This window comes from Schistocerca nitens, chromosome 2 (assembly GCF_023898315.1).
Source record: "Schistocerca nitens isolate TAMUIC-IGC-003100 chromosome 2, iqSchNite1.1, whole genome shotgun sequence".
NCBI classification, from domain to species: Eukaryota; Metazoa; Arthropoda; class Insecta; order Orthoptera; family Acrididae; genus Schistocerca; species Schistocerca nitens.
In genome coordinates, this window is record NC_064615.1 from 21,000,935 (window position 1) to 21,025,139 (window position 24,205).

The window sequence follows — 24,205 nt, forward strand, 5'->3', positions numbered from 1 at the left end:
CATCCACTCCATCAGTTGTCACCCACTCCACACGAGAAGTCTTTTCCACACACCCTTGCCAACCATAGTCATAACAACTGCAGTGAAGAGCAGTCCCTCTCTAAATATGCTAGAACTCTTACCGAGGCCTCTACAGACCCAAATTACACCTTGTCCAGAAACCGATCTCCTGGACTTTTTCTCCCCAGTCACCTACTACCATCACCAACATATCCACTGTAAGGCCACAAAGGAACAACTCCCCCGTGACTGAGTCCCACCTAGGACTGGAAAAAATGTTCTCCAATGTAATCTGAACTATATCTTTTTGTGCCCTGAAATGAGAAATATCCTCCCACAGTGGTATTACACCAGACATCCAAGCTATGCAGTAATTTTCTCTGTCTTGATACCACCCCCACTCCCGACCCCTTGCTGCTTGGCACATACCCCTGCAACAGACCTAGGTACGACATCTATCCCAAATAAACTGCCACTACCTTCTACTACTGTCCCATCACAGCTATTCCTACACCACCCTAGCACCCATGAAAGCAGTCCTAATAACTTACCATCACCCACTGTGCCACATTATACATGAGCATGACCACTGACAAGCTCTCTGTCCATATGGATGACCACACCAAACTGTGGTCAAGAGAGAGCTGCAACACCCAGATGCTGAGCACACTGTGCAACATGATGCACTCGTCTTCAGACTGCTTCACAGCTCGTGCTACCTGGGTTATTCCCATCAAAGAACATCTTTTATGAACTCTCCTTGTTAACATATTCTTCAGTCCCACAAACCCCCTAGCCTCAATCTTCACTGGCCCCCGTCCTCCCCCTGCCTTCATCATCACCTTCCATGTTCCCACACAAGCCATACACATGCATCATAGTCCACCAGCACACCTGCATAGTACTTTGCCCTCCTCTATATCTCTTCTCTTCTCTCCTCTTTGCCTCTCCTTACACACATCCTTTCAAAGCTGTCCACCATCTTGTCCCAATCACATTCTTGCATGCTCCACTGGAAGTACTAGCATATAGTACTCCGTCCCCATGTCTTTTCTGTAAACCCACTATGAACCCAGTGGGGATCACAGTCACCTCAGACACGCTCATGTCTTAGCATCAGGAGATGATGATGGTTTTGTGTGTGTTTGTTTGTTTGTTTGTTTGTTTGTTTTACGCCTTTGTGAATGTGTGTGTGTTTTGCGTACGTTTCAGGAAGGACTTAGTCCAATAGCTAAACAATGTCTAGAAATCCTTTATCAGCAGCCTATTTGCCATTTTGCCTTCTCTACATCATGGCGAGTAGCAATCTATCCTTTTCACATAGCTGTTATTCAATCTTGGATTTTACATGGTTTAAACTTTATTAACAGGCAGATGTGTTGGAATAAACTTTGAATGCACTATTGTCCTCATAACAATATAAGCATTGTCTTCAAAATCAACTTCACTCCTTGGGCAATGTGACACTGACATTCACCACTTTCTGTTGTTTGCTTTCACGGTCATAAATCCTAGCATTATGATTTTTCACTAGTAAAGATCTCAAAAACAATTCTGTATCAGCTTGGAATTGTTCTTCCAAAGTACAGGACACTACCCCTCAATTGTTCTTTTTGCTGACTTGTCAGAAGTCTGCAAGAAACGAAGGCAGACTCTCTTCACATTCTTAAATCTGTTAATTTTTGCTGAAGCATGTTCCAAGACAATCCAGTTAACTCTACCTTATGTCCAATGGTCCGTCATTGGTCCTTCAGCAAAAATAAATACATTTCCTCATAATGTTTCACTGTCTGGGCAGTTGTGGATGTACGGAATGAGTAAAAAAAAATTAATCAACATGTTGACATTTTTGACATGAGAAAACCATTTGTACACATTAGTTTTCCCATGGTGTCATCGCTGTAAGCTGTTTTCAACATCAAAACTGTTTATGTAACATTATTCCCAAGCAATAAGTACAGAATCATGGCTGTGCACTGTTCATCAACACCTGCCATCATAATAAATGAGGAGAAAACAACACAGCTATAACGATGGGAAAAAAAATAAATTAACTACAAGCAGAAAAACCATCCTGCATAATGCCAGAGGTAGTACTGAACTAGCAGAGAGTTGTGCGACACACTTGTAGCAAGAAAAATTTCTACCATGCAAGCTTGACCCAGATCACCACTATATTGATGCTGGACAGTGGGTTAATAAAAACACATTGTTGTAACCAAAATTCACGATAGTACCTCACTTTCTATTAAAGGCTGGTGCGTATAACACTTCACAAAAGAAGGTAATACAAGAAAACATATTCACAATTGTGAATATCGTGAGACTCCAACTGTATAATTTACTGGCGACGTATTAAAATTTCTGTCTGACCAGGACCGAAACCCCGATTTCTCACTTTATGCGAGCGATCACCGTAACCACTCAAGCTACCCGAGTATGCTTTAGGACAAACCAAATCTCTGTATGTTGTGTCCACATCCTGCACTCACACAGTAACTGTGGTTCTCAGTGTCTGCTTCTTCACAGATGCATGCATATCCGAAGAACATTACACAGTAGACTGTTAAACATAGACACTGCAAAGAGTATTTACATGCCTACGAAAGTGCTGCAACAATAATAACTCAGTCTCTTCCTGCGTTAGAATCACGGCAACTGTGCGAGTCCAGGACGTGGACACACAGTAACATGTGATCAGTCCTCAAAACATGCTCGGATAGCCAAAGTGATTATGGCGAATGCCTGTGTAAAGCGGGAAATAAAGTTCAAGTCCTCATCTGGCATAAATTTTCACATGTAGCCAATAAACTGTGTGGCTGGAGTCTCATCATATTCACAATTGCGAACATATTTCTTGTATTTCATACAGCTGTAGGTTGCAGTAGTATCTTATTTTGGACGTGCACGCATGTCCAAAAGACTTAAAATTCTGAATCTTGAAAACTGCAATGGCTGTTCATGAATAACTTCTTTTTCCGTTACAGTAGAAAATTTATGGTAGAATGTAAGTCATTTGGCAGGCACAAACAAAAGACAAGAAACATGCAAGCATTTGGAATCAGTTCTTTCTCGGGCTAGAGCGCGCGCGCATTTGCGCCACACACACACACACACACACACACACACACACAAAAACACAGAGCTGCTGCCTGAAAAATTCATAATATCTTACAAAACTGTAAGCAAAGTCTCATGCTAGAGCATTTATTATTTATTTTATGGACACCACAGATTGTTCATTATACAACAATTTACTAAGTTTCATCAAGTTTCATGCTTAATTTTTCTCCTCATCCTGTCAGCGTCATGTTCCTCATTCATAACGCATCTCCACATTCTCACAGATATGCCCCAAGCAGTAGTTTTTCCAAATTAATAGACATGTTTTACATCGTCTTCAGTGTTCACACACACACACACACACACACACACACACACACACACACACACACACACACATATACTCTATCTGATCAATGTTTTCCGAATGGTGTTAAATAACCTGTATGAGTAGAAAGATGTTTACAACACTAAGCTGATTCTACCCATTCCTTCACAGTATGAAACTAGCACGTAGCTATTGTGTCCCCTGGACATCAGTTATCAAAGAACTAAGAAAATACTAGTAGCTTCAAAAGGGAAAGGAAATGATAAGACACTTTTATGTCAAAGTTTGAACTACTCCTTTTTTGTTGTAAAACAATTTCCTTGAAGTTGTGAACAAAAATTAAGAATGAACAATGTGACATGTTGAAACTGCGTCAGGCCCCAGGGCTCAAACCCGAACACTTGTCTTGCAAGAGCACTGCACATGCTTTCGAAATGAATTGAAAACTTCTCCAAGCTTCTCCACAAGACAAAAATCCTGGTCCACAATATCTCCCTCCCCCCCCCCCTCCCCTCCCCAAGTGGTTCCTTACGCCAACTGATACAAACCTGTTTTTGAGCTCTGATCACAACAAAATGCATGGAATCCAGAGCGGTCAGCTCTTTTTCACAGTCAAAATTTAATGCAATGTCAAATGTATCACAGTCTTTTGTAAGCCTAAGGAGGCCACTATTTCACAGTAGGTGATATGCTGATCCTCTCCTTTTATGTGAGGACAGCAACGATGTATTTTGTTTGACCTATAAAAAATTCTCTGCAGACTAATATGAGCACAACAAAATTCTGCAAACAAACTGTAAACAATAATTTCTGAAGGTGACGTACTGTATTGTATTGTATTGTATTGTATGGAACCAGGGACCTAGAAACGAAGGAGAGGCTTTGTCCCTGCCACAGCCCTCAGTGGTTCACAACCCCACAACAGGCCACACAACAGTCCACTCACCCCACTGCTGTCCCACACCGAACCCAGGGTTATTGTGCTGTTTGGCCCCCAATGGACCCCCCTGGGAAGGTCTCACACCAGACGAGTGTAACCCCAGTGTTTGCATGGTAGAGTACTTATGGTGTACGCATATGTGGAGAAAGTGTTTGCACAGAAATCGCCAACATACTGTAACTGAGGCAGAATAGGACCTCTACACTAATCTGCCGGGTGGATTCATGTCGGGGCCAAGCGCACCTTCCTGCCCGGAAAGCAGTGCGTTAGAGCGCATGGCTAACCGGGTGGGTACAAGGTGACTAATTACTAAAAGTTGAACGAAGTACTATGAGGCATTGTTATTACATTAGGCTTCAATGAAAATCACAAAAATCATCCAAAGAAATCCTTCATGAGAAATTCCTATTTTCTTCAAAAGTTTTTTTTAAAAAAACTCATTGTAAACAAACTATTCTGTCAATTTCTGATCTGTCACTGTTTTAACAAATTTTAAAATACAACAGCAGTGTAGATCGCAATGTGTCCTCTAGCAATTTTTCCCCCTGAAATCATAAAATTCAGTCCTTTAACGTATTTGCAAGCTGGTATTTTATGCTTCAAATGCATATTTTATGGCCATTTGCCTCACAAGAGAAACAAAATTGTGGCTTGGTCACTAAAATAAAAATCTGTGTGGCATTGGCTTCCCCCGTCCCGTGCTAGATGTCTGTGCAAAGATGAAACTGAAGCTCTTGGTCCTAGGGAATCAATATTGGCAACAAATGAGTCCAGTTTGGTTTCAAGGTACAGTGTGAGTAGAATGTCCCAAGTCACTGCCTGTCGTATATGCAGTTAGCAATTTGTGCATTCAATGAAATCTTCAGGTTAGGCAAACATTTCTTGCACCTGCTACAGCTCCTCTGCTGATATATTTTCTTCTTCTTGTAAGGGGTCCGTAGGCCCTTACTATAAGTCTGCACTCGGCACAGGTCGATAGGGCAATCAATCGATAGTGTCGGGTTGCGAGAGCGAGTGTAGAGTTGAAGTCAGTTCGCAGGTTGCAGGCCGAGCCGTGAGGAGGCCTGTTGCTGTAATGCAAGGTTTTACCGACAAAGGGAGTGGCCATCGCCGCGGTTTAACCCCTTTGTGTTAAAATAACACGGGAAAGTGAAGAAGTATAATTACGATAGTGATCAGTGATATTTCTGTGCCGATATTTGTGGTTTCGCGTCTACCGCGCCGGCATCATTTGGATTGCAGTGTTGGATTGCAGTGAATGAATTTGCGTGTAACAATAAAGAATAGCGAGGAAGCCTGTGCTGAGATTAGCCGTAATTAAAAATGTATGACGAAGGCAGTGGCTGTCTCCTTCCTTTTGTATTTTTGAGACGAATATAGGTCCTTGATTAGTGAAGCTGTGTTGGCGTTTCTTCTTGTCACCGGACATTTCATTATTACAGCATTTGAGAAGGACAAAATGGAATGTAACAACTCCGTAGCAGCCAAATCCGATTGCCAGCCCCATTAGGTACACGGTCACATTAATTAATATTTATTTGGGCTGCTATTCAGATCCGGATCGGGTCGAGGTACATAAATCGGAGGTGTTACACCCTTGGCTTACCGTGAAAGGACAAGTGCAATTTTCGGACGAATAGTAAAGAACAATAGGTAATTTTATCTTGCTTAACGCGAGAAAATATTTTTTTTTCCAATTTTGGATCGAGACAGAGCATAAACTTTAAAATCGCGACAAGAAACAGTGCATTTTGAACAATACGAAGTAATAGCATCTTACGACTGTGACTAAACTTTTTCCTTGCCATATTAGATAAGAATAATAGTGTCAATAAACTGTGTTATAGTGTGCAAACGCGTAAATCCGCACGAAAAACTGTGAAAAGTGAACACTAAAGAAAGACACGTGTGAACATTACTATAGCAAAACAAACTAAGAATTCGTCACGAAAGCCTTAAAGAAGTGTTTAGTGGTAATATTTTGACTGAAATTGCTTTTTGAATAGTGAAAATCGGACAGCTTCAAGTGGACCCATAAACTGTTATGCGGACGACAATTCATGTGGCGTCGCAATTGTTGAGTGACGTCACGCAGACCCGTGTAGCAGTTGCGCCAAACAGCTTCGATCTGCGAGGTGATTTCACACGTCATCCCAACTACCTGTGCAAGGAGTAGTTGAAGCACAGACGCACTACACCGAGCGTCGACCCGGCATCTAGCGGCCGAACTACAACTACGCCCGCCTGCAGCGCCACGGAGCGGCCGGCTGAGAACTACGACGTCCCGCCACAGCGAGCAGTGCGACTTCGAGACACCGAGCGCCGACCTGGCATCTAGCAGCCGAACTACAAACTACGCCCGCCTACAGCGCCACGGAGCGGCTGACGGAGAACTACGACGACTCGCCACAGATCTTCAGCGCGACTTCACGCGGCTCCGGCGGCAGTACAGCGCCACGCCCACTTCAAACGTCAAAACATCGCGACTCGTGGTAACGTCAGTTGGTGAGTGAAGACGACTGGTTGGCATAACATTAAATTGTAGTGTGTAGTCTTCGCGGTAAATAAACAATTGTAAACTGAATTACACATTAGGAAAAAGTGCCCAATTACAGTAATTTCCGAAAAGTTTGCGAAACATACTCTGAAATATAGCGTACTTATTTATGCATACTGCGTTGTCTAAATGGTAATTATACAGATATGCTCATTGTTTTTGGGGATTTTACATTTATAGATTTTATGAGTGGTGTGATTTAGAACATTTTACATAAGCTGTGTATGTGAGAATTGATATTTGAAATTATTAGTTTTTGGGAGTTGTTATGTTCAGTATCCATACGTAGTGTATCAATTTGGGATTAACTGAAGATACTGCAGTTACTGTTTGATTAGTTTCGCGATTATTAGGAGTGTTTTGGGTTACTAGAGGTTATTCTGTATTACTTGCCTGTGCATTAAAAATAAACCAAACATGTCTACTGAAGATAAGCAGGTTTGTGAGGCAGTAGTTGAAAGGAAAAGGATAGGACAGGAAGACAGAGATGATTCAGGAATCAGTGGTTATGGATTGTCATTAGATAGCCCATTAGCACATTCAACTAGTTATCCCGAGACACCGGGACAAACGACGAGAAATAAGTCAGCTACAGAGGGTGCCGATATGTGGTCGGTGTTGGCAGACTTGCTAAAGGAGGTTAAGGAAACTAGAGAAGAGGGAAGAATATCCCGAGAATCATTAGAGAAAGGTCTCAGAGAATCATTAAAGGAAGGTTTACAAGAAAATAATGCATCATTAGAGAAAGGTTTACAAGAAGCTAGAGAAAGGGAAGAAATATTCCGCAAATCATTAAAGGAAGATTTACAAGAAACTAACGCATCATTAGAGAAGGGTTTACAAGAAGCTAGAGAAAGGGAAGAAATATTCCGCAAATCATTAAAGGAAGATTTACAAGAAACTATAGCACAAGAGATCAAAACATCGCAGATGAAGATGGAATGTAATCTGAAGAAGGAAATGCAGGAGTTACAAGAACGACTGAAGATGGACATCGACGAGAGAGAGAGGAAGCTACAGAAGAGCGTAGACCAAGTCCAGGGAGACGTGGAGAAGATGGGAGGAAAGTTGACAAAAAAGATGGAAGACGATATTGAAGAAACGAAAGCCGAATTGGGAGAAAGAATCAACGAAGTGGAAACAAATTGCAATCACCGAATCGCCGAGGTGACGCAGATGCAGAAACAATGCAATGATGCGGTTAAGGGGAGAGGAGATAGGCAAAACCAACTGGCTGTCAATCTGAGAAATGCTATAGCCGTGCAACGAGAAGAGGATAACAAGAGGGTTGCAATGGAGGTCAGGCAATTACAACAGGGAGTGCAACAACTGGAGAGCAAAACCGAAGAAATTTATAAACGAATTAGCAGTGCCACTTTAACCGTTGGGGAAGGTAGAGTCGTTACCTTGATGAGCAGTGATAATCGGTACGTCCAAAATAATAAAGGGCAGAAATTTAGACCGAAAGGAGGGTTGCACCCAATGATATTTATGAAATGGTTAAAAGGAGTTTTCCCAGCACATCTTAAAGACTCAGACAAGATTCAATTTGCAATAGATAGAATGGAAGGTGAGGCCTTCACTTGGGGAGTCAGGAAGAAGGAAGGGACTACTAGTTATGATCAGTTTGAAGAGGAATTCTTGAAGAAATACTGGTCCAAAAGTCATCAGTGTGCAGCAATTGAGGACCTACTCCACCGCAAGTCACTTAGTACATGAAGAGGAACTAGAAGAAGAAGTGTTGATATACCTTGAGGGATTAGCACGAGAGGATAGACATAAAGAGGATAAGATCAGTAAAAAGTTGGAGGAGATGACACACCTAGATGAGGGGACTAAGAAGAAATTAGCCACAGTATTATACAGGCGTTGTAAGGTATTTTCTCAACGGCCAGGTATCATGAAAGGGGTGGAGTGTAAGCTAAAGATAAAGAACCATAAACCGTTCAATATAAAACAGTATTCCATTCCCCAGGCGAAACGAAGAGCAGTAGATGAAGAGATACAGAGGATGATGGACCTTGGTTTATAGAAAGGGCCAACAGTCAATATAACAACCCCCTATTTGTTGTTGATAAGAAGGATGGAAAGGTGAGGATAGTTTTGGATGCACGAACAGTGAACAAGATCATCGAGCCGGAGCGGGACAAACCTGAGACTATAGAAGAACTGATTCAAAAATTCCGAGGAGCAAAGGTGCTTAGTAGTATCGACTTAACTGCTGGTTACTGGCAAATACCATTGGCCACAGAGTCCCGCCAGTATACAGCATTTACTTATGGAGGGAGGTGCTATCAATTTAGAGTGTTGCCATTTGGGCTTAATGTGTCAGTGTCTGAATTCATAAGAGCGATGGATAAGATACTAGGCGAGAAGTTACTTAAAAAGGTCACCGTCTACGTGAATGACCTCTTGATAGCAAGCGAATCATGGGAAGAACATTTGAATAGATTGGATGCAATCTTGGCAGCTTTTGAAACCGCAGGGGTAACTGTAAACCTGGACAAGTCGGAATTTGGCAAATCAAAGATAAAATTCCTGGGCCATATAATATCCGAGGAGGGTATCTATCCTGATCCTAGTAAAATGGAGGCTATTAGAAATTTTCTGACCCCCCATAGTAAGAAGCAGTTGCGAGCATTCTTTGGGGTTTGTGAGTTTTATAGAAAATTTGTCAAAGGATCTGTACTTAATGCCCCGAGTATAAGGGAATTGACCAAGGCGAGGATGCCGTGGCATTGGAGTGCAGAGTGCCAAACCGAGTTTGAGAATATCAAGGAAGCACTATATAGTGCAGATATATTGTACCACCCGGATTTTTCCAAGGATTTTTATTTAGGAGCAGACAGCTCTGACTATGGACTAGGAATACATTTGTACCAAATGGAGAGGAGCGGAAATGGTGAGAGTGTAAGAACAATAGCGTTCAGTAGCAGAAGTTTAAATGCTTGGGAGAGGAAATATTCGATTACTGAAAGGGAGGCATTGGCAATTGTGTGGGGGTTTAAGCATTTCCGGTATTATTTGGCCGGGAGGCATGTGAAAGTAGTGACTGACCATAAGGCCCTTACATTTCTGACCACAAGCAAGTTGAAGCATAGCAGACTAACGCGATGGGCCCTGGCATTACAGGACTATGACTTCGAGATAATTTATGAACCAGGAGCAACACATATAATACCTGATGCTTTATCAAGATTACCAGCTGACTCGAGCGGAGTGTTGGTGGATAGGCCAGAAGGAGAAGGAGTTAGAGTTAACTTGATGAAAGGAGTACAGTATGAAGAATTCATAAGGAAGTTCCTAAAGAATGTGCGCAGGGAACAGAATGAGGACAAGAAATTAAAGACAATTAAAACCAAATACAGGTGTGCAGGAGAGGAAAGAATTCGCACATTTTATTATATTCATAATGGGATACTTTATAAAAGAAACAAGGAGAGTGAGGAGAACTGGAAACTCTGTGTGCCTGAGCATGTGGTAGAAAAATTAATTTGGTATACGCACTATAGTAATGTGCATTATGGACCGAAGAAGTGTCTGGAAAAGTTGAAGTTAGATTGCGCATTCAACAACATGGGAAGGCGTATACGTAAGGTACTGAGTACATGTGGCACCTGTCAAAAATCTAAAACGACTACAGTACAGCACAAAGGATATATGCATCCAATTGTACCAACAGCAATTAAGGACATAGTTGCAGTGGATCTCTTTGGGCCACTTCCTGCCTCACGAGGGAATTACACACAAATCTTAGTAGTGGAAGAACTGGTTTCCAAGTACATAAAATTTTACCCGTTGAAGAAAGCCACTAGCAGAGCCATCATTAACCATTTTGAGAAAGACTATTTTCAAAAGGTGTGTATTCCTAAGCGAATTTTGAGTGATAATGGGTCACAATTTAGGTCAAAGGAGTGGACAGAGATGCTAAATGAGCACAGAATAGAGCAAATTTCCATTTCTAGGTATAGGCCAGCTTCTAACCCGGCAGCACGAACAATGAAGGAATTGAACCGTTTATGCCGAACATACTGTCATAGGAAGCATGGTTCATGGAAAGAATATCTGGAAGAATTTGAGCGGGTCAGGAATCACCTCCCACATGATTCTACAGGGTTTGCACCATGTGAAGCATTGCTCAATCAAGAACCCGACAGTATTTTTCGTGAGTTGCTAGTCTACCCACCAGGAAGATCATTGACCTGGGAAAGGAAATTGGAGCTGGTGGAATTAAGTATGAAGGAGAAGGCTAGGAAAAGACAGGAAAGACACGACAAGCTAGTGAAACCGATAACTTACCGAGTGGGAGACCTGGTACTAGTAAAGGTTCATGCAAAATCAAAGAAAATAAACTCTGAAATACATAAATTTAACCACGTTTATAAGGGACCATACAGGATTATAAAAATTGGTCATCCTAACACTGTGGAGTTGGAATATGCACGGACAAAGAGAGTGCATGGTAAGGAACATGTGGAAAACATAAAAAGGTACTACTCACACGAGAACAGGGATAACCCAGATGAGGAAGGGGAACTCGATTAGGGCAAATGTCTGAAATGAGAGTGTTCAAGCTCCTTGATGTAGTTAGGTAAGACATGTTAGAACATTTAGCTGTTAAACAGACATTTGGAAAAGGGGAATGTTTGTTTGCATTGTATTTTCTGATGTATTATAACTAGAACTTTATATTTCATATCGACGATTACCTGAGAATGGGTGTAAAAAAACCTGTAACAACTAATTTGTAATATAATAGCTCATATGTCATGTGTTCATGTAATAATTTTTGATTGTATGTTGTGTGTTTCATTCAATATTGGACTATAGAGGACTATTGCTGTTTGATAAAAAATTGTAATTTGGACAATGCCATGTTTATGAGATGTAATAACCTTTTGTAGAAATTATTGTGGAGGCAGCCCACTACCGGAGTCGAGGGATTATTTGGTGAATTGTACTTTCATTAATTATTTACAATATGTGTTTTGTTCAGATGTAGCAATGTCTAATTCCCTTGCCGATTCTTTTACGCCAGAGGCACCAAAGAAGTTTTCGAGGGCGGGGATGTAAGGGGTCCGTAGGCCCTTACTGTAAGTCTGCACTCGGCACAGGTCGATAGGGCAAACAATCGATAGTGTTGGGTTGCGAGAGCGAGTGTAGAGTTGAAGTCAGTTCCCAGGTTGCAGGCCGAGTCGTGAGGAGGCCTTTTGCTGTAATGCAAGGTTTTACCAACAAAGGGAGTGGCCATCGCCGCGGTTTAACCCCTTTGTGTTAAAATAACACGGGAAAGTGAAGAAGTATAATTACGATACTGATCAGTGATATTTCTGTGCCGATATTTGTGGTTTCGCGTCTACCGCGCCGGCATCATTTGGATTGCAGTGTTGGATTGCAGTGAATGAATTTGCGTGTGACAATAAAGAATAGCGAGGAAGCCTGTGCTGAGATTAGCCGTAATTAAAAATGTATGACGAAGGCAGTGGCTGTCTCCTTCCTTTTGTATTTTTGAGACGAATATAGGTCCTTGATTAGTGAAGCTGAGTTGGCGTTTCTTCTTGTCCTGTCACCGGACATTTCATTATTACAGCATTTGAGAAAGACAAAATGGAATGTAACAACTCCGTAGCAGCCAAATCCGATTGCCAGCCCCATTAGGTATACGGTCACATTAATTAATATTTATTTGGGCTGCTATTCAGATCCGGATCGGGTCGAGGTACATAAATTGGAGGTGTTACATTCTCTTAGCTTTTCTACACACTTAAGAAGTTGATCTTTCTTAGGTAGTTGTGTCACCCATTTTTAATACATGTTTTTTTTTCCTTTGCTTTTTAACCTCTTTTTCCACAGTTGTAGTCAGTAGTTGTAAAGTTGTATAGGTTACTACCATCTTTTGTGACTATAATAACGGTCTCATTAGGATCTTATGCATTTCATTTTTTATTTTAGGCATTTAAAAAAAAAAAACAGCAAACCACGTATGGTCTTAAAAAGACTTTTATTACGGTTGTAAAAGACAAATTAAACTGTATAACTTGTTTTCTTCAGTTGGCACTTTAGTCCATTATATGGTAAGAAACCGTCCCATAACTGCAACAACTGGTGCAGCTAATTTAACAAAGCAAATTGTACATACAACTCTTGTGTCATGTTCTTGTTCTTACCCTACTCTCACCAGTGGCGTACTTCACGAATATAGTACAGTGTGAATTAGGAACATAAAAACCTGAATAGTTCTTTATCAATTGATCTACATCTTTTAGATTACACTCTTTATTGTTGTTGGAGGTACTTACAGAGAATACTCATGTTTTGTTTACTTTCATCTCAGACAGACTCACTTGAGTGTAGTAGCAGAAAAACCTTTTGACTCAACTCAGCACAAAGAAATATCGCAAGAATGGAATTCAAGAGATTTATACACCAAATAATGATGCAATAAAATGATAATGCAAAATGCAAGATTGACAGGATTTTAGGAAAAGTATGGACAAAAAGGAAGTACAGATTAAAAATAATAAAAACAGATTCAAAGAACAACAAAAACAAAGGGGGAAAAACATCTTAACCTAAATATTATTATTGTTCTTGACAGTACACTACATTCTTTGCACTGTGATGTCTACACATGATGTGTACTTACTGATCCTTTATCTATGAATTGCTTTTGTACCTTAATGGTCATCATGCCACTACAATACTAATTTAATCTAACGATACCATACTCTCATCTGTATGCTGAGGTCTGCATACAAAAAAAAGGGGGGGGGGGGGGCTATCAGATCCAGGTTAGCTAAAGTGTGGCTTAGCTCCCTGTACTGCATGTGTCGCACTGTACTAGACTAGATAAAGTTGAAACTAAAATTTCTGAGCTACAGCACACGAATTCAAGGATCATGCTCACTGAAATCTCTATCTTAGCGTGAGCAACACAGACAGAAAAGTGTGATGTTCCACAAAACTAGGATGTTATCTGGGCTCCCTGAACAATATGAATTTCTGATGATATCCATCTACACATGCAAAGACAATGGCGGTTTCCTGACAGTCAGGATACTGTACAAGGCAAGAGAAGAAACAACTTAGAGAACGGAAGAGGGACCGCCTACAAAACGCGGCATGGTGCGATACTATCACACATAATACTCCAGTGGAACCAGTTCAAAAAGAAGAAATGCATCTAGGTAACATATACTGATGTGTACAACAGAAGTAACAAAAATTGTTTGAAAAAAGAAGCACTGCACACCACACATTATGTTTACTATCAGAGTAGCAGTCAGTACTTTGAAAATGGAAAAACAGATTTCACACCACACTTAGTACTTATACCTAATTTTGGGAATAAAGGACAAACCCAATAACTATGGCAGTTATGTGCATGCTTGTATTCAGTTACTTACTTTCCCCATAATTTGAGTACATTTGCTGGAAGTAAAAGTATCATATCTGAAATACCAATTCAAATGCAGTAACGAATTACCACTAAAAACAACGTCGTGTGACTAGGGCCTCCCGTTGGGTAGACCGTTCGCCTGGTGCAAGTCTTTTGATTTGAAGCCACTTCGACGACTTGCGTGTTGATGGGAATGAAATGATGATTAGGACAACACAACATTTAGTCCCTGAGTGGAGAATATCTCCAACCCAGCTGGAAATCGGACCCGGACCCTTATGATTAACATTCTGCCGCGCTGACCACTCGGCTACCGGGGGCAGACACGAATTACCACTTACCCATGCTAGTTCAATGTTAAGCAAATAGTTGTACATCCAAGCTTAGAATAAGATTAAAGCTGAAAAGGGAAAGTGGTATAAAGTTTGAACTGAGGCAACAGTTGGTCACTTTTTACAGCTGTCCTACCACAATTTGATGATTAAGAAGAATGTCCTGTAACTCTTTTGTTCATTTCATGCATTATTTAAAAAAATGGATTTCGTAATTTATTAAAGCTACATTTCTTACAATTTTTAGCACCTACCTGCTTATTGTAAATGATCGTGACCTTGTGCGTGATCGCGTTCTCGTCCTTGTTCTTGTTCTTGTCCTCGACCTTTTTCTGGGTGTCCTTGAACGTGGGGTCCGAGATCGTGGTGTCCTAGAGCGTGGACTGTGTGGAGTACGTGAATGCGAACGTGATCTCGTATAGCTGCGTGTGCTGGTACTACGAGATCTTGGTGTGAAACTGCGAGATCGAGAACGAGATGGTCGCCTTGTCTTCCGCAGCTTCCTATCCCTGTCATCTTTTTCTCTTAACATGCGCTCAAATGCTTCCAGAGGGTCCTCTATAGCTCTGTAATGAAAAAAGTATTAACGAATTATATCTGGCACACCTTAGTAAGAAATAATGTTCCCCCCAAGACATACCAGTGAAAAAAATATAAAAAGTTTTTTTTTACTGGAATAATACCTTCAACAGCTCTCAGGCTGCACTCACTGTCTTGTTTGCAGTAGATTATTAAAAATCAACTAACTCGCATAAAAAATGTGACAGTTTAAAAAAATTAATGAAATAAAATACTGGATAACAGAACCTCATACAAAAAAGGTTGATGCCACAATGACAAATTAGTGATATGTTTGTGCCCAGACATGTGTTCTTATAGTTCCAAGAAAATATCTTATGCACTGTCATAGGATCATGACACTCATACTATTGCTTTTCTCCTCATAGTGCAATATTAAATTTGCTTATTGGTACTTCCTTTTTCACTCAGTAAATGACAATGGAAGTTATTTTAGTAGCCTATCGATTATCAGCAAAACAATGTAACAATATGTGCGAGTACGACACGTAAACAATATGCTGATGCTAGACACGATATATGAGACAGAGTCGGGGTGTTTTAATTCTTATACTGAAAAAATGAAGTTAGGAATTAGTTTCAGGTAGACACCAGCGAATCTGGTAATACACGGAAATCCCTGCACCATAGTATAATAGGACATTGCTAGATGATCCAAAACAAACTGACACAACATACTGATAGAGAGGAATATTTTGTCGTAGTTAATTTTCAGCAGCCGCAGAAATGTTGCAGCGGTGTCAGGCCAGTCCAGACAACTTCTTTAGGCATATGAATTGGCTTGACATTGTGTGCCGGACAGAGACTCGAACTTGGGACCTTTGCCTTTCGTGGCCAATTGTTCTACCACCTGAGCTACACAAGTACAACTCACGACCCATCCTCACAGATTCAATTTTGCCAGTACTTTATCTGCTACCTTCCAAACTTCCCTGACGCTCTTCTGCGAACATTGCAGAACTAGCACTCCTGGAAGAAAGGATATTGCTTATGGCTTAGCCACAGCCTGGGGGATGTTCAAGGATGAAGTTTTCACTCTGCAATGGAGTAAGCGCTGATATGAAACTTCCTGGCAGATTAAGGTAGGAGATGAGATACTGGCAGAATTGAATCTGTGAGGACCAGGCATCAGCTGTGCTTGGGTATCTCAGTCAGTGGAGCACTTGCCTGCAAAAGCAATAAAAACTTTGAGGTTCGCCGACGACATTGTAATTCTGTCAGAGACAGCAAAGGACTTGGAAGAGCAGTTGAACGGAATGGATGGTGTCTTGAAGGGAGGACGTAAGACAGATCAACAAAATCAAAAGAAGGGCAATGAAATGTAGTCGAATTAAGTCGGGTGATGCTGAGGGAATTAGATTAGGAAATGAGACACTTAAAGTAGTAAAGGAGTTTTGCTATTTGGGGAGCAAAATAACTGATGATGGTCGAAGTAGAGAGGATATAAAATGTAGACTGGCAATGGCAAGGAAAATGTTTCTGAAGAAGAAAAATTTGTTAACATCAAGTATAGATTTAAATGTCAGGAAGTCGTTTCTGAAAGTATTTGTATGGAGTGTAGCCGTGTATGGAAGTGAAACATGTACGATAAATAGTTTGGACAAGAAGAGAATAGAAGCTTTCGAAATGTGGTGCTACAGAAGCACGCTAAAGATTAGATGGGTAGATCACATAACTAATGAGGAGGTATTGAATAGAATTGGGGAGAAGAGAAGCTTGTGGCACAACTTGACTAGAAGAAGGGATCGGTTGGTAGGACATGTTCTGAGGCATCAAGGGATCACAAATTTAGCATTGGAGGTCAGCGTGGAGGGTTAAAATCGTAGAGGGAGACCAAGAGATGAATACACTAAGCAGATTCAGAAGGATGTAGGTTGCAGTAAGTACTGGGAGATGAAGAAGCTTGCACAGGATAGAGTAGCATGGAGAGCTGCATCAAACCAGTCTCAGGACTGAAGACAACAACAACAACACAACAACAACATGTCTTTCCAGGCAGAAAGGACACAAGGTACGATTGAACTGTTTCCTGTCCCAATTGTGAATACTGGCACTGTTATTTTGTTGATAATACAATGTTATTTTAAGACAACTCATGTAAGAAGAGTTAGTTTAAAGTGTTATGGTAATTGATCTCAATTATATCCACTAGACAATGCAGAAAATCAGGGCACCCTTTACAGTATTTAGGACAGGCATTAGAATACGGTTAACTTCCCTACAAAATTGGTATCATTATAGAAATTCTTAAATTGGTTACAATTTAATAAAAAGTAATCACCAATGCTGTTAAAGCATAACTTTGCTGGACTTTTCATGTGCATAGTTCATGTGACTCTAGCAGCTGAAGGTCACAGCAAAATGACTAAAGTTAAAAGCTGTGACTTGTCACTCAAGAGCTACCAGTTAAAAGCAGATTAGAGAAGGATTGAGTAAAAATAGGTTGTATGTTTCAACTTTATCTTCTTCCTCAACAGTGTGCTTATGAAGTGCTGGGGGGTGGTGTGGTATCGCCTTCACATTCCTTTGTGACCACTATTGGCTTTCTCTTTCTGTTCCATTCCTATGTGCTGTAGCGACCAAAAGTAGTATATCACATTCCCTTCCTTTGTTTAAAGCCATCCAAACTGCAACTATGCTGTTAATAGATTGGCATAACCCACTCACTTTCAGTTTTAGGTTTTTCTTGTTACATTCCTTTAGTATGAGGTTGTGGAGACTTACTTGTACCACAGGCTGCATACTCCTTACTGTGACTACGTATTGGCCACAAGTTCTAAAATATCATGCCATGAGACAAGTTTTTATTCCAAATTAGAATCCCCCTGTCCCAATATCAATTACACTGGGCTCAAAAAACTAATTTCTACAAGGGCTCACTCTCTCCACTTCAAGAGGGAATGAAAGATCTGTTGGATTGGAGGTATGGTCCATGTCAGTTGTAACAGATCAGAATTTTTGTATCAGTTTACACACTCAAGAAGTAAGATAAGTCAAGCAGAAGGATGTGATTTATATCATTTCATTGTAACTAAAGTCTATGTTGATGAATATGTCTTAGAAAAACTCTGTACTGTGTCCAGCCATGCAACTATTCATACAGAGACAGCAAACATCATCCACACATCACTGGCTGGCAGCAGAGCTCAGGTGCGCCAGAGATAATCATGGGTGAGCTGGCCCCTAGAAGAGCAACCAATGTCTAAGAGATCCTCTAGTTTAATTGTCACAAAATAATGGCAGTGTCCTACATTTATCTGAATTAATGGTTCAATTATGGTGCTGAAGGAGTCTCGAGTCAGTCCCTATTGAGGAGCTAAGGAGGTTGTGAGCTTGAATCACTGAGTCAACATACATGTTACTACATGTGAGTCAGGAAATGTTTATGAACGTTGTGATCAATACATACCTGGAGCAAATTGTATTGATTATTTCGTCAGTGAGGAATTTTCCATGATTTTGTCGAAAATGAATAGGAAGTTGTTCTTGGACTGAGTTGTGCTTGAAATGCAAGGTTTGAAGAATGCAGTAACTGATCTAGGGCATGGTGAGTATAATCACTTTCCAAATCTTGTTGGCATCTACAGGCTTAGTCAAGAGTGGCTTGTATGCTATGTCAATGTTCGATTGTAGAATTCGAGAGTCTTTAAAATACAACGATTCTAAAGTTCTGACTTCAGTGATTTAGTCTGAAGTGGCCCGTGTTGTGTTGCCCGCGGCATAAATGGAGTGCTGCGTGAATGTTTTAACAGGTCTAAAAACGTGGACACTCATCTACTGCAATTCTTCCACACTGCACAACAACTACATACCTGAACAAACTGCAGTCTTTCTAGAGCTAAGTCCCTTGCATCATTGCAGATGCCACCTGATACATGTCATACATACATACTGGGGACCTATTAGGTGACCGACCACCTTCAAACACACTCTGGTTGTATAAAAAGTAGTGGCAACACCATTCTAACTTATGCAAGACTTTATTGATAGAAGTTCACCATATTATATGCCACCAATATAATCGTCCCCCATCTTGATTACCTTCCCCCACACTGATGGAAGGTGTTGTACACCTCAGTGCATCCATCTCTGTCACTGTCTCGCAAGTTCTGCCCTAAGGCACAGATGACGTCTTCTTTTGTTTTGTAGTGTAATGTATGCTATAAAGAGGTTCTTTCATTCTGGCAAACAGGTAGTAATTGCACAGACTCATATCAGGTGCATACAATGGTTATTCCAATATTTTCCACACTCACATATACAGCGAGTTCCTGCAATGGGTTCAACATATGGCACAGTACATTGTCATCTAGAATGATGAGATGCAGTGCTAGAATATGCTGCCGCTTTCTACTCAGTGCGGGACAAAGCTAATGTCACAAGAAATTGCAGTAGTAACCTGCAGTGACTGACTGCCCCTGTGATACAACAACATGATGCAGGATTATAGGATTAACCAATGGATATCATAAGCCACAATACTGCATCCCATCATCCTCCAAGACAATGCACAACACCACACACCAAACCCTGTGCAAGAGTGCCTGCATACGTGAGGGTGGGAGATCCTGGAACAATCACCATATTCACCCGATATGAGCCCATGTGATTACAACCTGTTTGCCAAAATCAAGGAACCTCTTTGTGCATGCACTACAACACAAGAGAAGACTCATTCATGCCATAGGGCAGAACGTGCAAGACAACAACACAGATGGACGCACTGACGATGTGTGACAGCGTCCACCTGTAAGGGGGAAGGTGATCGAGCTGTAGGGCTATTACTTTCAGGGCACATGATATGGTGAATGTATATCAATGAAGTCTGTTATGAATTAGTGCTGACAGTATTTTTTATCTAACTCATGTACATAACGAATGAGTCTGAAAACTTATATGGGAAGGCCTCCACTTCATCCTACCATTTCATTCATCAATTGCAAACACATTATCCGGACACTTCAGTTAAGGGACCTATATCTACATGCAATAGACAATTTAGGCTGTAACAGACTGCTGACAAAAAACATATAGGCATACGATCTTTTAGATACATAAACACCACCGTTTTTTCCTTTAATCACTGAAGCCATGCTGGGAGCCAGAAAGACAAAACCCTATGGCACTTCCAAAAAAACTGACACTGAAACATATACTTAGACAAAATTTGTTGTTTGCACATGAGAAGCTATGTGAAGTACAGTCATCCTCTCACTGATGTGCACTACAGTCCAGTCACGTAATTCCTGTTGTAAGCATGCCTTTTTCCTTTATAAAACTTAGTTTCTACATCATATTTCTCCAGGTTTCCATTTGTCTTTGCACTGCTGCTTTCACACAGATGCTATTACTTGGCTTAATACTCCAATTATTGTTCCATACCACTGTTTAACTAATATGCATGATGTGCTAGTAACTTTATTACCACCTCCATAAAAACAATGACAGAAAATAATTGGAACTTACACTTATCACATTACTTTTTCCTTAATTAAAATAATATTACCATGGCTGTTTGGTGTGAACAGAAAACACTACCACACTGTTTACAGCAAGAGAAGAACATTCAACTGATGGTAGGAACACATTTTCACGCAAAAATACATTTATAAATAGCACAAATTGTGATACTTGATTCTGTCAAGAAGACAAAAATTGAAATAAACCTTACTTACCCTGCCTGGTTACCATTATGAACATTTCTTCCTAAACCTGGGGGTGGTGGCTGGTGGTGTAGGTGGCCTCCACGATAGCCTGTTAAGAGAACAAAGAGATGGTCGTCAAATCCATTATATTTAAATTTATCCATGTTGTAGGGAATAAACTGAGATCAGTGACTGTAAATTTATGAAATATATATCTGTTTTAATGCTTCCGTCACTTTTTACTAACAATTATTAGCATGGTGCATTTGGGCAGCATGCTGCCATCACAAGATGCAGGCTATTACTTGTGCATTAATCTGAAGTGTGACGAGGATTATTTGCTGGTTGTGTCAGTGACATTCTGAATTGAAACTTAACCCTATACAGAAACATTCAGTCATTTTAGTGTATACCTTAAGTAAGTTGTCCGTTAAAATCATTTCATTGATGCCTGTGCTGACATTTTTGCTGGCAGTAGTAAACACATCATCATTAGTTAACACTTTCTCATTCAGGTGTATACACTCCAAACAGTCTAGACTACAAAGACAAACTTATTTCAATTGTTAAGATTGTACAAACAATGAAAATACAATATTTTTAAACAAGCATATTTAAGTCATGGCATATACATTAACTAGTATGCCAAGGCATATACACACAGTGAAAAAGACTCAATAAAAAATCAGCAGCTAATTACACAAATTAAAGACCTCCAACATCCCCCCATTCAGACCAGTTAGTATTATGCAACATTAAAAACCTGAACATAAAAATACCCATCCCAGAATCTGCGAAATTCTGGGTGTGATGGTGGAATGACAGCTGCGTAGTGCTGGAATGGGAACAGGAAAAGGGCTGGATGGGTGAGAGCAGTGACTAATGGATGGTTACAGGAACGTAGGATGTATTGCAGGGAAAGTTCCCACCTGCACAATTCAGAAAAGGTGGGAAGGATTCATATGGCGCAGGCTGTGAAGCAGTCACTGAAGTGAAGAATTTTATGTTTGGTTGCTTGCTCAGCAACAGGGTGGTCCACTTGTTTCTTGGCCACAGTTCGTCAGTGGCCATTCATGTGGACAGACAGCTTGATGGTTGTCATGCCCACATAGAATACAGCACAGTGGTTGCAGCTTAGCTTGTAGGTTACATGACTGGTTTCACAGGTAGCCCTGTCTTTGATGGGTAAGGTGATGGTTGTGACTGGACTAGAGTAGGTGGTGGTGGTGGTGGTGGTGGTGGTGGTGGTGGGAGGACATATGGAACACTTCTTGAATCTAGGTCTATTACAAGGATATGGGCCATGAGGTAAGGGGTTGGAAGCAGGAGTTGTGTAAGGATGGACAAGTATATTGTGTAGGTTCAGTGGACGGCGGAATACCGCTGTGGGAGGGGTGGGAAGGATAATGGGCATAATGTTTCTCTTTTCAGGGCACGACAAGAGGTAGTCGAAACTCTGGCGGAGAATGTAATTCAGTTGCTCCGGTCCTGGATGGTACCAAGTTACAAGAGGAAAGCTCCTCTGTGGCTGGACAGTGGGACTTTGGGAGATGGTGGGAGACTGGAAAGATAAGAAATGGGAATTTGTTTCTGTACAAGATTGGGAAGATAATCATGGTGTGTGAAGGCTTCCGTGAGATTCTCACTATATTTTGAGAGATGCAACAACAACCACAGGTAGCTGTACAGAAGGAACTTCTGGGTATGGAACAGGTGGCAGCTGCCGAAGTGGAGCTACTGCTGGTGGTTAGTAGGTTAGTAGGTCGAGGTTATTAGTAGGTCGAGGTTAACATCTAGGAAGGTGGATTGTTGGGTTGAGTAGGACCAGGTGAAGCAAATGGGGGAGAAGTAGTTGAGGTTCTGGAGGAATGTGGATAGGGTGTCCTCACCCTCGATCCAGATCGCAAAGATGTCATCGATGAATCTGAACCAGGTGACAGGTTTAGGATTGTGTGTTTTTAGGAAGGATTCTTCTAGATGGCCCATGAATAGGTTATCATAGGATGGTGCCATGGGGGTGCCCATAGCCGTACCCCGGATTTGTTTGTAGGTAATTCTTCCAAAGGAGAAGTAATTGTGGGTGAGGATATAGTTGGTTGTGGCAACTAGGAAGAAGGTTGTTGGTTTGGAATCCATCAAGCATTGGGAAAGCAGGTGTTCAATAGCAGTAAGGCCATGTGCATTAGGATTGTCAGTGTAAAGGAAGGTGGCATCAATAGTGATGAGCAGGGCACCGTATGGTAAAGGGACAGGAACTGCAGAAAGTCGGTGGAGGAAATGGTTGGTATCTTTTATAAAGGAGGTTAGGTTCCGGGTAATAGGTTGAAGGTGTTGGTCTACGGAAGCAGAGTGTCTCTAAGTGGGGGCACAGTAACCGGCCATTATAGGGCGTCCTTGGTGGTTGGGTTTATAGACTTTTAGGAAGCATGTAGTAGGTAGGACTAGAGGGAGTGGTAGGGATGAGCAGAGAGATGGACTCTGGGGAGAGGTTCTAGGGTGGACCTAAGGATTTGAGTAGTGGCTGGAGATGCTGTTCGATTTCTGGAATGGGGTCGCTGAAGCAAGTTTTGTAGGTGGAAGTATCTGACAGCTGGCAGAATCCTTCTGCCAGGTAATCTCTGTGGTTCAAAACAACAGTGGTGGAGTCTTTTTCTGCAGGTAGGATTATGTCAGGATCAGTTTTTAGATGGTGGACTGTGGTTCTTTCTGTGGCTGTAAGAGTAGTTTGCATATTGAGGAAGTTGGGAAATGGTGGTGAGGCAAGGTTGGAGGTTCAGAAATTTTGGAAAGTTAACGGGAGGTGATTTGGGGGTGTGGGGGGGAATCACAGTTGGATGGAGGAGTGAACAGAGTTAGACAGGGTTCAATATTGGTCTTTGGTTGAGTCTGACTGGTAGGGTTGGTGCCGAAATAGAGTTTCCACTGTAGGGACTGGGAGAAGTAGAGAAGGTCTTTAACAATTCCTGCACGATTGCATTTGGAGGTGGGGCAATATAAGAGGCCTTTGGGAAGGACTGATATTTCTGTGGGGCTGAGACTTCTGAAGGAAGGGTTCACGAGTGTGTTAAGGGTCTGTTTAGGTTCTGGATTCTTTGTGGTGGTGGGAGGAAGCTTTGGAGTGTGGGGTAAGTGTAGTAGGTCTGTGAGATTAGATTAGATTAGTTTTTCGTTCCATAGATCCAGATACGTGCTGAGGAGATGCTCGTGGATGTGGAACATGTCTTTTTTTTTAGCTGAAATAACAATACTAATAGTATGAATATATACATCATTTGTTTCTATTAAAAAAATTCGTCAATGGAGCAGAAGGAGTTGGCCACTAGTAAGTCTTTCAGGCTCCTTTTAAACTGATCTTTATTTGT

The 24,205-nt window shown here is 41.1% G+C and overlaps 1 protein-coding gene across 4 annotated transcripts in view; it reads right to left on the reverse strand.

The window, feature by feature from the left end:
- The window catches only part of LOC126235680 (E3 ubiquitin-protein ligase RBBP6), a 400,367-nt gene that overhangs the window by 144,624 nt on the left and 231,538 nt on the right, over positions 1 to 24,205 (reverse strand). For all 4 annotated transcript variants that reach the window (XM_049944411.1, XM_049944412.1, XM_049944413.1 and 1 more), the window contains 2 exons: positions 20,874 to 20,952; positions 14,874 to 15,185 (listed from right to left, as the gene is read on the reverse strand). In XM_049944411.1, the coding sequence (XP_049800368.1) occupies positions 14,874 to 15,185; positions 20,874 to 20,952 (391 nt within the window). The remainder of the gene's footprint in view (positions 1 to 14,873; positions 15,186 to 20,873; positions 20,953 to 24,205) is intronic.